This window comes from Nicotiana tabacum, chromosome 11, assembly GCF_000715075.1.
Source record: "Nicotiana tabacum cultivar K326 chromosome 11, ASM71507v2, whole genome shotgun sequence".
Taxonomy (NCBI): domain Eukaryota; kingdom Viridiplantae; phylum Streptophyta; class Magnoliopsida; order Solanales; family Solanaceae; genus Nicotiana; species Nicotiana tabacum.
Genome location: NC_134090.1, coordinates 42,498,587 through 42,516,385, shown reverse-complemented (window position 1 = coordinate 42,516,385; position 17,799 = coordinate 42,498,587). Strand labels below are relative to the sequence as shown.

The following is a 17,799-nucleotide window of genomic DNA, read 5'->3' as shown; positions in this document are numbered from 1 at the left end:
ATAAGGCATACAAAGGTTAGTCCAAGATGCCCAATGTCTAGTGCTGCCTCCCACATTGCTGCTCCAGAAAAACTTGGCAAAAATTCTATGTAATTTGTTGATCACATAACTTGGTGGATTCACTGTTGACAACATATGAATTGGGATACTCTGCAGGACATTTGCGATCAAAACCACTCTGCCTCCTACAGATAGGAGTTTGCCTTTCCATGACTGCAATTTGTCCATAACCTTGGTGATTAATCCCTGGTAATAGTCTCTCCCCTTCTTCTTGCATAAAAAATAGGACAACCAAGATAGGTCATAGGGAAACATTGTCTTGGTATACCTGTAATCCTTTCCACCTTGTTAATCACCTCATTATCAGTTAAATGATGCATGTATATGGCTGATTTGGATTTGTTCACCAGTTAACCAGATGATGATTCATAAGCTTTCAAAACCTCCATGACAAGTCTCAATGAAGTTTCATCAGATGAGTAGAAAATGATCGTATCATCAGCGTATGATAGATGATTTATTTTTGGGCTCCATTTTGGCATTCCAAAACCACAGAAATACAGGTTAGTGTGTAGTGAATTCAATCCCCGAGAAAGTTCTTCTGCTGCCAGAATGAATAGAGTTGGTGACAAAGGGTCACCCTGGTTAACTCCCCTCGATGATGTGAAAAAACCATTAGGCTGACCATTTATAAGAACGTAGTACTAATTATTCCCGATTAAATCAAAGATCAAGCCAATAAAAGCTTTGGGAAATCCCATTTTCCTTAGTATTTTTGTCAGGAATAGCCATGATAGCCTATCGTAAGCTTTTGTCATATCAAGCTTAATCACAACGTTTGGACCTGCTTTTGTTCTCAACCTCATATCCGTAATAATTTCTTGAGTTAACAGCACGTTCTCAACTATGCTTCTGCCCTTCACAAAACCTGCCTGTTCCTCCGAGATTATGTTTGGTAATAATTCAACCAACCTCTCATGAATAACCCTAGAGAAAATCTTGTTAACAAAGTTGCTAAGACTGATTGGTCTCATGTCCGCAAAGGTCGTAACTTCTTTTTTGTTTGGTAATAAAACCAGGTTTGTATGCGTCACACTCTTTGGCAAATGCTGACCGCAAAAGAATGCCTTGACCATGCGGACTACATCTTCTTCAATAATTTCCCAGCATGTTTGTTAAAAGGCTCCAGTGAATCCATCTGGTCCACCAACTGAGTCCCCATTCAACCCCATAACTGCTTTCTTCACTTCTTCATTGGAAGGCAAGGCCATCAATCTTTCATGTTGATCACTATCTAGCATTGAAGGTACATGATTTAGAATGTCAAAATCATTTGGAACTGCAGTCTCAGTAAATTGATCCTTGTAGAACTTTATTGCTTCTTCTGCTATTAAGTGATCTTCTTCGATCCAGTTACCAAGGCTATTTTGGATCCTTGATAATTTCAGTCTCTTCCTTATCCCATTAACTTGAGTGTGGAAGAATTTAGTGTTTCTATCGCCATCTTTGAACCATGACATGCTAGCTTTTTGTCTCCAGAATTCTTCTTCTAATGCAAGATATTTAATCATTTCAGCTTGGACCTGTTTTAATCTTTGTCTATTCATCTGTGTAGGATTGACTTCAAATTGTCTTTCATGAACCAAGACCACCTCCTCAAGGCTTGCAATCTTCTGGAATATATCCCCACATGTAGCTCTGCTCCAGGTAGATAGTGCTTGTTTAAACTTCTTTAACTTGTAGTTAAAAATGCAGAAAGAGTTAGCACTAAAATCAGCATTCCAATTCTCCTTTACTACATCTTTGAATGTTTCATGCTTTGTCCAGAAGTTAAGAAATCTGAATGACTTCTTAATTGGAGGAGTTTCTATATCACATTTCAGCAGCATTGGGCAATGATCAGACCCAATTTTGGATAGGTGAGTTATCTCCAATCCAAGAAATGCCTGTTGCAATTCATTATTGCCAAAACATCTGTCCAATCTTTTAAAAATATAGTCCTCCTCTGATCTTCCATTCCACCATGTAAAAATGCTTCCTTTAAAACCCAAGTCTGTCAAATTGCAGGTATTGATGCAGTGTCTGAAGTCATCTACTTCAATGAGAGAAACTGGCAAGCCCCCGTATTTCTCTTCCTCATCCCATATCATATTAAAGTCGCCTCCAACTAGCCAAGGTACCGTTATATTTGATGCCATTGCATACAACGTATCCCATAGTTCTATTCTTTCAGTGCGATCACATTTGGCATAGACTAGTGTAAGGATGAGCTCAACATGTGTTTCAGAGTGCATTAATCTCAAAGTCAGCTGTTGAGTCATGATATATAAAATAGTAACCTCAAAAATATCATCAATAAAAGCCCAAATCTTGTTTGATACATTCACCACAGCCTGTGCCAAACCAATTCTTGCTCTATACCTCTCCATTTTGTGAGACTATTGCATAGGCTCAAGGATTCCTATGAACTCAAAATGATGTTTTATGTGCATTGTAATCAGCCTTTCAAATGCTTGCATTGTGTTTACTGACCTGACATTCCATATAATGGCATCAATTAAATGTTTTGGGATTTGGACAGTGTTCTCCTTGTTTGTACTCCACTAATTGGGACAGTAGAAGTCTCTTTTGACTGTTTCTTTTTTCCCTTTGCTGCAGATTTTACTTGTTCAATTAGCCTTGGAGACAAATCTCCCTACTTGGCAACATTAAGGAAATTTTGTGTAGTTGATTCCTCTTCCATGTATCCACCTTTAATTTCTGCGTTGTTAACTTGATCATGTGCTTCTACTTCTTCTTTTGATGTAACAATATCCTCTGCCTGGTTGATAAGTTCAGCATCTTTTGCAGCATGTTCATTGGTCAACAGCATTGTATTGTTCAGTGGAACGTTACTTCCTGCTACATCCTGCACTGTGCTTAATGGAACAGTACTTCTTGCATGAAACTGCACTGTCATAGTTCGGTTCTTGTCTGCATTCTTGTCTTGTTTCTTGTCTGCATTTTCAACTTCTTTCAAGACTTTACTAACATCATTATGTGAAGTCCCTCCTGGATCTATAATATTAATGTTCCCCTCTTTTGTCTTTTCTGTTGCTGCATTTGTGCATTCGCTGATGCTTTGAATATTGATTGCATTGGCATTACAATTAAAACTTTGATCCTCATCTTCCACTTCATTTCCTCCAAATTCTTCATCACTATGCATTGTATCTGGAATCTGGCCATCTGCTAGGTCTTCCTCTGTTTGGTTTAGCCATAGTCTCCCTCCTGCCCATTTTTCTTTTTCATTGGTCATGAATTTCTCAAAATCTGTATCATCAACAAATTCATTTTCTTTGTTGTTTGCTAATTGTTGTTCAACTTTGGTGTCCTTTGAAGGAATGTCTTGACATGAAGTATTGACTTGAACAACATTATTTTTGAATGCTTTTTGGAACCAAAGGGCAATTGACTCATTGTGAAAATGCTGCTCATTCCCCAAATCTTTTTGTACACAATGAGTTGTTGCTTCCCTATTTGCTGCATGATTTTTTATTGCTATAAGATTGAAAGTAGGTGCTGCAGGGTTCAGTTTCTTGGTTGTGTCTTGGATGATTGTTTCCTAGATGAGCTAGGAGAAGTTACCTTTTGTACTATTTGTCTAGTTGAAAAATCAAATTCCTGCTCCTCTGACTCATTCTCTACACCTGCCGTGGAATTATTTTGCTGAATGTTGTTGCTTGTGGTTTTTTGAACTAGAGTTTCCTCCACAGCTGCCAATTGGTAACCTTCATTGATCTCACCATTTTCAATTTCTAGCACTACAAATTGGTTGGTTGTTTGTATTTGTTTTGTCACAGCTGTATTGTTAACAAGAACTATTTCTTTCCCTTCTGCATTAGTACCTTCAGATTGTTTGCCTTTGTTTAGTCCCCTATTGTCTCGAACTTCCTTCCATCGAGGACATGCATTACCAACTACCTTACCACTAGTAAGGATCATCAAAGGAGCATCATTTTTTGCCGGTTTCTTAGTGCCTTGTTTCACATTTTCGACATTTTCCTGCTGCTGGACATTTTTGCTTTCCCTTAAATCAGGATTAATTCTCCAACATTCAAGCATGTCATGGCCTTGTAACTTGCACTCTTTACAGTACTTTGGCAAATAATCATAGTTAATGGTTACCCATTCAGTTCTAACATCCCCATTTACTTCATTGACAATGTCCATCCGAACTTTCTTGGGGAGGTCAGCTAGCAGATCCACCAACACTTTAACACGAGCACAACTAGGTCTAGTTTTCTTGTCAGTAGCCAATTCCAAGGGAAGGGGTTTACCTACAGCAGAAGCTAGAGAGAACAAGCATTCTCTGACAAAATAGGTAGGCAACAAATTAGGGAATGAAATCCAAGCCATTACCTTAGGTGTCTCCTCTCCAACTTTAAATTTTGCATCATAGATCAAAGTTCTTAGTTGATATTCATCCCCATGCTTATCCTTAATATAGTACACACCTTTTGATGAGAAATCTACGTAATCTTGCCATACTGAAAATCGAATCAAAATGTGCCTATCACGAAGATATCCAATGTTGCAATCAGCTTTGATACCACACTGCATAGGAACAATTCGATGTATTTCATTGATGTCTGGCCATCCGTATGAAAATTTGCACACAACTGCCTGTAAAGCATACTGTTGGTTGTCCTTGAAAGAGTTGGGCTTGTCTAGGGGGATTGGATCAACTACTGCTGCTCGATCTTGCATTGTCGAAGTACTGGTCGTGGGTTTTACAGCATTTGCATAATCCATAGTTTTTGGAACTTTTATTGTTGTCGTGCATGGTTGGGTGATGTTAAGGGGAGGCTGGGGAGGTGTCCCAGTGTTTGCGGGTAGCTGGCCACTGGCCATAGTGGCCATGGCAGCACTCCGTGAAGGATCTTCCAACTGTAAATTGTTTTTTTTAAAAACTTGAGACAACATAGATCAAAACTCTTTCGCGTCAACACTCTCTTGCACCTATGAAAACTCTTTTCCACGTTAATACTTATGACAAGAAAAGCACAGTTTTTGCTAATTAGATGCTACAGTAACTCTTCAAAGCAAAATAAGATCTGTTTTTAATCTGTTGTTGATTTAGCTTCAAAACTGAGAATCACGCTTAAAAACAAACCATCCAAGTTGTTCTCCAACCATCCAGCTTTACGTTACAAAAGTAGTAGCTATCACTGGCAGAAACGTTGAAATTGGCTAATGGGAGGTCGTTGCTACAGTAACTCTTAAAAGTAAAATTAAGATCTGTTTTTAATGGTGATAGATTTTAGGAAAAAATCAAAAGGAGGTTGTTCACAATGAGAAGGGTGTTCTTTTGGTACCAATATTGTGATCTTACTTTGCCGGATTCCGGAATTATGGCCGATGAATAGTGACGGGATCACTATTCATGGGATTACAAAATCCTTCCTTTTGGCAACCCTGATATGTTTAGGCTCACTATGCCCACCAACTTGAGAGTGTGGAAAGAAGTCAAGAAGATTCCGATTTCGAGGAAGAAAGTGAGCTTTATTTTGAGGAATCAAGAATTGAACATCCGCCAACCAACTCCATGCTTGTTAGTGATGCCGAGAAAAATATGAAATTAGAGTCAACCGGTGTAATTGAAAATATGGTTAAGATTGACTCTAGTCCGGGGGAAAAAGAGGATGTCAAATTCCGGGAAGAGTTGCAATTTGGAGGTTTGATGTAACATTCCAAGCATTTTTCAACATTGAAATTGTGTGGTGATATGGGAATTGAACTACATAAGTTAATGAGGATTGCGAGGAGGAAAGACAAAGGCCATACATCTTACACTTTGAGGGAACAAGAAGGCAAAATGACATTCCTCATATGAAAGCCAAGGAATGCAAAATGAAGAAATTAAAGTTTGGCTTGATCATCAACTTACCACCCCCCACCGCTCGCCGCTCGTGGTCACAAGCTTGATTCCAAGTTAGGTGTCCAAATTCATGTCATCCAAGTGGCAAGAAAAGTGGTAAAGTTAATCTGCATCGTGCCACGACGTTAAATGCGGCGCTTGGTGGGAGGAAACCCATCATTTTCAAAAAATGTAGTCGTTTTTGAAATTTTCTTTTTTTAGAATAGCTTAGTATATTATTTTTAACTAATCTGCCAAGTTTCACATTTTTGAAGTTGTGTTGAGCAGGTTGCATGGTCGGGTAGTCCAAACCAGTAGCTGCAGAAAAATCGCAGATAATCGCGATCGCATAAAAAGCTACGTGTTCGTGGAGAATAAAGTTTTTCTATACCTACACAATCGCAGAAATATAGACGTGATCACGTCCTTTCGGTAAATTTGTTTTACGCAAACGCAGGAGTTTTCACGCGATCGCGATTAACAGGTATGTTCAAAACCTTAAAACACTGGAAATAACTAAGTTGCCCACTTTGACCCAAACAAAGAAATGGCACTCTCCTTCACCCCCAACCCCTGAAACCATCTCCAATCTCATTTTTTCTAATTCTTATTATGAAATTGTAGAAGGACAACCCTATGTTCAAGGTTTTAGGGCTTGAGTTTTATCTTCTTTGTCATATGAAAATGTTTTGTGCTTGCTTGCTGTGAAAGATTTATTGAGAGTTTGAGTGATATTTGATGAAATTTCAGGGTAAAAGTCCATGGGTTGATGGTGTAAACTTGCTAAGAAAATTGGGGTATATAACCTATTTGATGGAATGCCCAAACGAACTATCACTGGGCGAGGAAGAAGACCCTCGCGATAGCGATGCTTCATTCTGCGATCGCGTAGGTCTAATTCTACTGAGAGCAAAAATTATACATCACGATCGCGTATATCCTTTTGTGATTGCGTAGCTTTATTGCAGCTGGGAACCAAACTGTTCTTCGCGATTGCGTGACCAGTTCTGCGATTGTGATTCATTGAAGCCCATGCAGCAAAAATAGTAGCTTCGCCATTTTTTATCCTAAAGCCTTTTGATCTCTTTCTTTGGCCTAAGCACCTTCTAATACAATAGTTTAAGTGCCCATTCTGGTATTTAACATGTTTACTCCTTTTTTAGGTACTTTGAGCTCTAAAATGGATCCGGCAACAAATGAAAATGTTCAAGAATATGTCAAACAAGTTTCCGAAGAGGAGTACTTTGATCGGGACATATTCTCATCATTAAGATGTTCCCGCCGCTACGACAAACAACTGTGTAGAAGTATGATTAAAGAAAGAGGCATTCTCTTAACCAACCTTGAAGGTCGATGGCCCGAGTTCCGTGGAAGATTAATATCGAGTGGATGGATTTGCTTTGCGGAAGAGCCAAGAACATCCAATCATGAAGTGATAAGAGAATTTTATGCAAATATTGTATAGACTGACTTCAAGAATGATTTGGTTGTTACTATCAGGGGCAAACAAGTCCGCTTTGATCCAGCACTAATAAATGCATTTTACATTCTTCCCAATGCTGACAACTAGGTGTACAGGGATAGAGCTAAGGATTTGGGCACACAGTGGTTTGTAGACCATTTGCATGGTGGAAAGATGCCAAACTAGATAAGAAATCACTCAAGGATAGAGTCTTCTAAATTCACTGTCGAGGCCAAAACTTGGCTATCCATTATATATGCTCCAGTCATGCCTTCACGTAATGAGATCGAGGTGACACTTGAGAAGGCAAGGGTGATTTGCACAATCATAGAGGGCACAACAGTGAATGTGGGATAGCTGATTGTTGATGAGATGGCAGAGGTTGTTGTAGAGAGGACTAAGAGTTTATTCTTCCCATCCCTGATCACTCATTTATGCTATGAGGCTGGGGTGGAGAAGAGACCTACAGAGAAGGAAAAGAACTCAGAGAAGCTCATTCATCCATTGCTGAGAAAGGGAGCAGGGAATGTATAGAAGAAAAGAAAGATTGATGTAGCATCTCCCTCTTTTGGCCAGCTTCCTAACACCATCATTGAGATACACGATTCTCCCACAGATGCCACAGGGCCTTGTACTTCTATTGTACTACTTGATTAGGGACCTCTGATACTCAGGTATATCTTTCGCCAGGTTTATTGCGTGGAGACATAGGTCCGCCAGCTTTGTAGCTGGTCTCCCTTCTAGACCATCTGGGGAGAGCACTTCTACTGGGACTGGTAAGAAGCCATCTCTGGATGATGTAGTTCAGGAACAAAAAGTAATGAAAAACAAGTTGGAAGACATGAGCCGAAGACAAGGAAAAATTGAGAGGCGGCAGCTGATCAGAGAGAATATGAAAAGAAGAATAGCAAGTTCTTGACAAAGATGATGAACACCTTGAGGAAGTTTTGTGGATCAGATAACGGCGATGAGGATTACTTGGAGCTCTCAGTTCCCAGTACCTCCAGCTCGTAGTGATGCCATTCAGGGAGCACCTCTTTCATTTTAGCTTGTTTTGTTAGTTGCATTGGGGACAATGCAACACTTTAGGTTAGGGTGGCTCATATATGATGAATATATGTAGAGCATGATCATTTTATTATGAACTTGTGTAGATTGGTTGACATTTGTAGTTTATTAGTAATATTTTGTAGTTTAATTCTAGCATGTTAACATTAGCATTTTCTTGTGAGTTTTTATTTTCATAGTAGCATTAATGAAACTCCTTGGTTTTTCTTCATGCCGCGGCTCTTTTCCAAAGAAATAATTTGTGTGGAACCGGGTGACTTTTCCCTATAATGGATGGCGTGACAACTTTCTTAAGGGATTTGTCTTGATTAGTTTTTTTTTAGGTAAATATTTTTTTAGTTAGTTTAGTAGTTAGTAGTGAATAAATTGGTTATTGGGTGTGATCTTTTGTCCATAAACAACATGTGGCTTGTTTGGTCCAACATAATTTAAAATTTGGCATATGAAGTTTGATCTTTAAAATGAAAAATGATTCAAGTAATAATCCTTGTTGTGACTTTTAGGTTCTATTTTTGGCTCTTTGATTCATTAAATAGCCTTTTAGACTATATGTGATTTTCTTCTGGTTTATTGGTTTTAATTGGATTTTAGATTTATATGTCACTTGAGTTTGCATGTGCCATGTGTGGTGAGATTTGTTATGAGTTCGTTTGCATTATTTGTAGTCTAGAACTTGCCCGGAATGTGATTTAAGGCGAAATCCTAGACTAATTTGGTTTTAAAAAAAATGATGTTAGGCCTTCCTAGGACCGTTATTGTGCCTTGAATTTCCTATCCTTGTATATTTTCCCTAGTCAACCCCTTTTGAGACTTTAAACTTTTTCTTTGGCAACCATGTTACAAGTTTTAACTTTTTGTTCTTAATTGATCTAGATTTTGGCACCATACCTCCCTAAGTAATTTGAAAGTGTAAACATAAGCTAAAAATCTAAGTTTGGGGGTGAAGGTTAGAAAAGTTATAATGTGAAAGTTGATTAAAAGGTGAAAGGTAATAAAAAAAAAAGGTTCCGTGAAGAAAATAAATAAAATGATGAGTAAGAAAGAAAAAAAAAGGAAAAATAAGGAGTTGTGAATAAAGGGAAGATTATGTGTGGAATAAAAAGTGAAGAAATGATGGAAAATGTTTTTGAAGGAAGTGTGCTTTAATTATTGTAAAGTATAGTTCTTAGGGAGGTCCTGAATCACTCTTATCCAAATTGTGCCCTACCTTAACCAAAAGTCTACATTACAATCCTTTAAGTCCTACTTGATTTTGAACCAAGTGTGCCTACATTAGTGGATAAATACATAAAGGGCAAGCCTATGGCACTACTTTTGTGCATTTGAACATCTCCGAGAGAGTGAGAGTTAATTCTTTCCATTTGATATCTCATGTGTGTTTAAATTGCAATTTATAAGTTGGGATTCTCTCTTAAGTGTGAGAGCACATGAAAATTTTGAGTTGTGAACTTAATCCAATCTCTAATTGGGAGGAATGAACAAAAGAAAATTGTTTCTGATAATGAGGCAAATTCTGAAGCTTTAGTGTCATGACTTGGTTGCCACTTTGATTAATGTGGTGTTTGAGAACTTGAATGGAAATGAAGTTTGTGAGAAGTTGGTGATTCATATGCTTTAGATTAATTGTTGGTACCAACCAAAGCCACTAGATTGTATTTAATTTGAACCATTTTGACTTGAAATGATGTTTGGTATGCCATTGAGCTTAATTGATAATTTTATTGAAGGATGTTCTTAGTTTTTGAATTGCTTGAGGACAAGCAATAGTTTAAGTTTGGGGGTTTGATAAGTTAGTATTTTACCAACTTATCTCTTCTTGATACTTAGGCTTTTGTATGATTTTGTTGAGAAATTAAGGCATTTATTGAGGTTTATTGGCATATTTCAGGTATCAAGTGATTTAGAGGAGATACGGAAGAAATCAAGTCAAAATGTGTAAAATTAAAGAAAAATGATTGTTGCCAAATAATGCTCTTCACGATTGCAAACTTTGGCATGCGATTGCGAAAAGCTAGGAAACACCACATCGCGATTGCAGGGCTATTTCTGCGAACGTGAAGAAGAGTCTGGTCAACTGTTCCCAAGTGCTCTACGCGAACGCGTGGATCTGGTCCGCGATCGCAGTGCTTTACAGCATTACTCTTCACAATCACAGGCCTCTCTTCGCGATCGCGATTCACAAATCTGGACAGAAATCTGGGTAGTTTTGGCATTTCACATTTTTATCCCAAAACCATTTAATACACGATCTAGCTCATTTGTAAAATATCTTTGGCTTATTTCCATTCCTTAGACTAGAGAAGAACAAGTTTTAGAAACTAGGTTCTTGCACACACACTTGGGTCTTGAAGATTTGAAGCTTTTGGTTGAGAATTTCTTACCCATTTATGTTCATTTCTTCATTTTCTTGCTTTGTATTTTATATCTAAGTGTGTAGTATTTTCTCCAACACTTGAATCTTATTTATGAAAATATTCATGTTTAAAGTGTGGATTAAATATCTTGTTGTGCTTATGTATTGAACGATTTTTATCTTTTATGAATGAGTTATTCTTTCTTTAATTATTCTTGTTCTTTTATGTTTCCAAAGGGATTAGCTAACCCTAGGACGTGTCCATTTACTTCGAATTAATTTTAGGAAAGATAATTTGGGGTTGGGAAAGATTAATTAACAAGAACTTGAGGCTTTAACCCTCATTTTAAAGATTCTACCTAGGGATAGGATTGAACTATTTGTAGCCATATTCGGATGTGCATAATCTCTTAATTGTTTTAGGGATAATTCAATTAGGAAGTCTTGCTCGTCTTTGGAAGAAGTTATATAGAATTATTATCCGCGGCTAATTAACATAAACTCGCTCATATTTGTAAAATCATAAAATACATTGGATTGTTACTTGAGTGTAATTACCCGTGTATCCATACTTGTAGTCATTGATCATTTTACTTGCGTTCTAGGTTAGTTTATATTTTTGCATTTAGTTATAAATATTTTCTCAAAAATCATTCTAAGTGTTTGGCATTGCATAATAAGTGATAATTCTCTTACACTTCTAATAGCCTACATATTATTCTCTATGGGATTCGACCCCGACTCATAGTTGGGTAAATTATATTGTATGCGACCGTGTCCATTTACTTTTTAGTAGTGGATTTGGACGTCATCAGTACCTCGTATTTATATTGGTTTATACCATTTGTTTACTCTTCCTCATACTTGTTTACTTCTTGCTATACTTGATCTATTGGATCACAAGTAAGTGTCGATGTCAACTCCTCGTCACTACTTCTTCGGAGTTAGGTTAGATACTTACTGTCACAACCCAAGTTCTCTCTCCGTGAACTGTCGTGATGGAACCTAGTCTCTATGACTAGGTAAGCCTAACGATTTGCGGAAATGAAACAAAGATATGAAAACTAACAATTTAACAGATAATATAATTAAGAAGTTTAAAATGCCACTCGACATATACAATAAAATACCCTCGAACTGAACATAAGCACTCCCAAAACCCGTCATGAATCACAAACTAAGAAGTACATAGAGAGGAAATCTATAACTTGAGGAAGAATAGAGAGGGACTTCTAGGTCTGCGGACGCGGCAGATATACCTTGAAGTCTCTGACATTGCCTCGCCTCACCGGAAGTATGGGTGAGAAGAAGTACCTGGATCTGCACACAAAAACATGTGTAGGAAAGGGCATGAGTACACCATAGCGGTACCCAGTAAGTGCCAAACCTAACCCCGGTAGAGTAGTGACGAGATCAGGTCAGGTCCATACTGGTTTTAATACGATAAAATTTAACAAGAAGAAATATTCGCAGTAAAGAAGTAAATACTGAAGTTTTAACTAGGAAATATGCACAGAAGAACAACAGCTCAAAACACAGCAATAGCAACAAGGGATCTCCCGGGATACCGTCTCGTAGTCCCAAACGTAAATATGCAGGGGGATCTCCAGGAATACCGTTCTGTAGTCCCAAAGTAAATATGCAGTGTTGGGGGATCTCCCGGAATACTGATCCGTAGTCCCAAAGTAAATATGCAGTACAGGGGGATCTCCCGGAATACCGATCCATAGTCTCAAAGTAAATAGGCAGCGGAGTCAATACAAATAATAGTTATATCAAGGAATTTGCAGTTTAAACTAAGTTTGGTTTTAAGGAAAAATAGGAACATTTCATTAGAACATGCAACACAGAGTTCAAATAGGCAATTTAACACGTAAACATGCTTTTCTATCCTAATCAAGGTAATAACACATGCTAATGTAGTTCAACAAAGGAAAAAAGTTAAGACTTAGTGATAAAACGATGTTTTACAACAAATAGTCTGTGTACGCACTCGTCACCTCACGTACACAACGCTCATATATCAAACAATACCAAAATCCTAAGGGGAGTTCCCCCACATAAGGTTAGGCAAGCCACTTACCTCAAACCAAGCTCAAATGAATCTAAAATCACGCTCTGCCACAAGTATCCAACTCCGAGTATCTAATCAAATCAATTACATAACGTAAATATAACTACAAACAACTAATTTAACAAATAAAATCGAAGCTAAGGCAAGAAAATAGAAAAACGCCCAAAATTACTCCCCGAGTCAGCATCTCGAAATAGGGTAAAAGTTAACAATTTAGAACACCCATTCACTCACGAGATCACTCGTCTAAAAATTATTCAATTCTGACGCCTAAAACCCGATCAAAACCCAAAAATTCGATTGGGGAACGTTTTCCCCAAATTCCCATTTTCCATTCAATTTCCTTGATTAGAGGGAGGAAATTACTATAGATTGATGAAATATAAACGAAATAGGGTTAGGAATCGTTATCCACTGACTTCCTCTTCAAAATCCTTACAAAACCGCCTTCTCCCGAGCTAAAAATCGAATTTGGTGTTATGAAATTTCAAACCCTTGAAATCATCTTTTCTGCCCAGCGATTGCCACATTTGCGCCCATGGGGATGCATCTGCGATCCCGCACCTGCGGAAAAAGCATCGCAAGTGCGAAAGTCACTTATCCGAGGTGGGGCCGCATCTGCGATCACTCAGCCGCACCTGCAGTTCCTGATGCCCGGGACCAATTCCGCATCTGCGGCTTCCTTACCACTTCTGCGGCTCCACACCTGCGGTTCCACTTCCGCAGGTGCGATTATATCAGGTTTATTAAATTTCAGAAAAAACTTAAGTCCAAATCAAATCCGTTAAGCATCCGAACTCACCCTAGGCCCCCGGGACCTTAACCAAACATACCAACCAATCCTAAAAAATTATACGAACTTAGTCTAGCCCTCAAATCACATCAAACAACGCTATAATCGGAAATGACCCTCCAATCCAAACTTAATGAACTTGAAATTCCAAAATTCTACAATCGATGCTGAAACCAACCAAACCATGTCCAATTGATCCCAAATTTTGCACACATGTCATCTTCATCACTACAACCCTATTCCAACTACCGGAATCAGATTCCGGGCCCGATTTCAAAAGTTCCACTATCGGCTCGAAACTTCAAAAATTCACTTTCACCAATTCAAGCCTAAATAAGCTACGGACCTCCAAAACACAATCCGGATATGCCCTAAGCCCAAAATCACCCAACAGAGCAAACTGAATCGAAAGAATTCCATTCTAAAACCGTCTTTACACTGCTACGACTACGATCCAAATTCTAAGACTTAAACTCTCATTTAGGGACTAAGTGTCCCAAAACACTCCGAAACTCAAAATGAACCCTCCTGCCAAATCACATTAGCAGAAAAAGACACAGGGAAGCAGTTAATAGGGGATCGGGGCATAAATTCTCAAAACGACCGACCAGGCCGTTACATTCTCCCCCTCTTAAATCATTTGTTTGTCCTCGAACGAGTATAAAAACATACCTGAAGTGGTGAAAAGATGAGGATAACAGCTATGCATATCCTTCTCGGTCTCCCAAGTCGCCTCCGCAATCGTCTGACCTCGCCACTGAACCTTTACTGATGCAATGTTCTTTGACCTCAGTTTTCGAACCTGCCTATCAAATATAGCCACTGGCTCTTCAATATAAGATAGATCCTTGTCCAACTGGACTTAGCTGAAATCCAACATGTGCAACAGATCACCGTGATACCTCCGAAGCTTCAAAACATGAAATACCGGATGAAATCCTGCTAAGCTGGGAGGTAAGGCAAGCTCATAAGCAACCTCCCCAACACTCCACAACACCTCAAAGGGACCAATAAACCTTGGGCTCAACTTTCCCCTCTTTTCGAATCTCATAATGCCCTTCATAGACGAAAATCGAAGCAAGACCCGCTCTCCAACCATAAATGAAACATCGCAAACCTTCCGGTCTGCATAACTCTTCTGTTTGGACTGGGTGGTGCAAAGTCTATCCTGAATCGCCTTAACCTTCGCCAAAGTGTCCTGAACCATGTTTGTGCCCAATAATCTAGCCTCGCCCGGCTCAAACCAACCCACTGGGGACTGACACCGCCTACCATACAGGGCCTCATACAGCACCATCTGAATGCTAGACTGATAACTGTTATTGTAGGCAAACTCCGCAAGTGGCAGGAACTGATCCCAAGAACCTCCAGACTCCATCACACACGCACGGAGCATATCTTCAAGAATCTGAATAGTTTGCTCGGACTGTCCGTCCATCTGAGGGTGGAATGATGTGCTCAGCTCCACCCGAGTACCCAACTTATGATGTACGTCTCTCCAGAACCGTGATGTAAATTGAGTACCTCTATCAAAAATGATGGAAACTATAATACCATGCAGGCGAACAATCTCTCGAATATAAATCTCAGTCAACCGCTCTGAAGAATAGGTAGTACACACATGAATGAAGTGCGTGGACTTGGTCAGTCGATCCACAATCACCCAAATGACATCGAACTTCCTCAAAGTCCGTGGGAGTCCAACTACGAAATCTATGGTGATCCACTCCCACTTCCACTCCGGAATCTCTATCTGCTGAAGCAAGCCACCCGGTCTTTGATGCTCATATTTCAACTGCTGACAATTGAGGCAGCAAGCTACAAACCCAACTATATCTTTCTTTCTCCTCCTCTACCAATAATGTTGCCTCAAATCCTGGTACATCTTTGCGGCACCCGGATGGATGGAATACCGCGAACGATGGGCCTCCTCTAGAATCAACTCCCGAAGCCCATCAACATTGGGCATACATATCCGACCCTGCATCCTCAATACCCCGTCAAAACCAATGGTCACATCTCTGGCATCACCATGCAGAACCTTGTCCCTGAGGACGAGCAAATTGGGGCCATCATACTGACGTTCCCTGATATGATCAAACAAGGAAGACCGAGAAACCACACAAGCTAGGAACCGACTGGGCTCCGAAATATCCAGCCTCACAAATTGGCTGGTTAAGGCTTGAACATCAATCACCATGAGCCTTTCTGCTGCTGGTAGATAAGCCAAACTCTCCGCCCGGCGACTCAAGGCATCGGCTACCACATTAGCCTTCCCCGGGTGGTACAATATAGTGATGTCATAATCCTTAAGCAACTCTAACCACCTCCTCTAACGCAAATTAAGGTCCTTCTACTTGAACAGATGCTGCAAACTCTGGTGATTAGTGTATATCTCACAAGGGACACCGTACAAATAGTGCCTCCAAATCTTCAAGGCATGAACAACAACAGTTAACTCAAGGTCATGGACAGGGTAGTTCTTTTCATGCACCTTCAACTGTCTGGATGCGTAGGAAATCACCCTAAGGTCCTGCATCAACACCATGCCAAGGCCAACTCGCGACGCATTACAATAGATTGTATAAGACCCCGAACCTGAAGACAATACCAATACTGGGGCTGTAGTCAAAGCTGTCTTGAGCTTCTGAAAGCTCTCCTCCCATTCTTCCGTCCACCTGAACGAGGCACCCTTCTGGGTCAGCTTGGTCATAGGTGCTGCAATAGATGAGAATCCCTCAACAAATCGATGGTAATAACCCGCCAAACCAAGAAAATTATGGATCTCTGTGGCTGAGGATGGTCTGGTCGAACTCTGCACCGCCTCCACTTTCTTCGGATCCACCTTGATCCTTTCACTCGATACTACATGACTCAAGAATGCCACGAAATCCAACCAGAAATTACATTTCGAGAACTTTGCATATAATTTCTTTTCTCTCAAGGTCTAAAGCACTATCCTCAGATGTTGCTCATGATCTTCTTGACTCCGGGAGTACACCAGAATGTCATCAATAAAAGCAATGGTGAATGAGTCAAGATATGGCCGGAATATATTGTTCATCAAATGCATAAATGTTGTTGGGGCATTGGTCAGCCCAAATAACAAAACCAGGAACTCGTAATGACCATACCGAGTCCTAAAAGCAGTCTTCGGGATATCTGGCTCTCGAATTTTCAACTGATGATAACCTGAACGCAAGTCAATCTTAGAGAACACTCGAGCACCCTATAACTGATCAAACAGGTCATCAATACGAGGAAAAGGATATCAGTTCTTCACTATAACTTTGATCAGCTGGCGATAATCAATGCACATATGCATAGAACCATCCTTTTTCTTCACAAACAAGACAGGAGCACCCCAAGGTGACACACTGGGCCGAATGAAACCCTTATCAAGCAATTCCTGTAACTATTCCTTCAACTCAGGAGGGGCCATACGGTAAGGAGGAATAGAGATGGGCTAAGTGTCTAGCAACAGATCAATGCTAAAATCAATATCTCTGTCGAGTGGCATACCAGAAGATCAGCTGGAAACACATCAGGAAAATCCCTCACTACTGGGACTGAATCAACTATAGAGGTATCAATACTGACATCTCTCACATAGGCTAGATATGCATCACACCCCTTTTCAACCATTACCTGAGCTTTAATAAATGAAATAACCTTGCCGGGGATGTAATCTAAAGTACACCTCCACTTTACTCGTGGTACACCTGGCATAGCCAGCGTCATAGTCTCTGCATGACAATCAAGAATAGTATAATGGGGCAACAACCAGTCCATGTCCAAGATAACATCAAAATCCACCATGCTGAGCAATAATCAATCGGCTCTAGTCTCAAAACCCCTAAGAGAAATCACACACGACCAATAAACACAGTCTATAACAAAATAATCTTCCACAAGAGTAGAAATATAAATAGGGGAACTCAAAGAATCCCAAGATACACCCAAATACGGGGCAAAATAAGAAGACACATAAGAATAAGTGGAGCCTGGATCGAATAGAACTGATGCATATGACCGACCAGAACAATACCTATAATGACAGAATCTGAAGTAACAACCTCGGTACGAGCAGGAAGGCATAGTATCTGGCCTGACCTCCCCCTCTAGGACGACCCCTACCACCTTGACCCCC

The 17,799-nt window shown here is 39.6% G+C and overlaps 1 protein-coding gene across 1 annotated transcript; it reads right to left on the bottom strand.

Annotated features, from left to right (window-relative positions):
• Positions 1-1,175: 1,175 nt before the first annotated feature.
• Positions 1,176-2,429, bottom strand: LOC107830233 (uncharacterized). The gene has a single exon (XM_016657738.2). It carries the CDS (start codon positions 2,427-2,429, stop codon positions 1,176-1,178), a length of 1,254 nt encoding a protein of 417 aa, XP_016513224.1.
• Between the last annotated feature and the right edge of the window lie 15,370 nt (positions 2,430-17,799).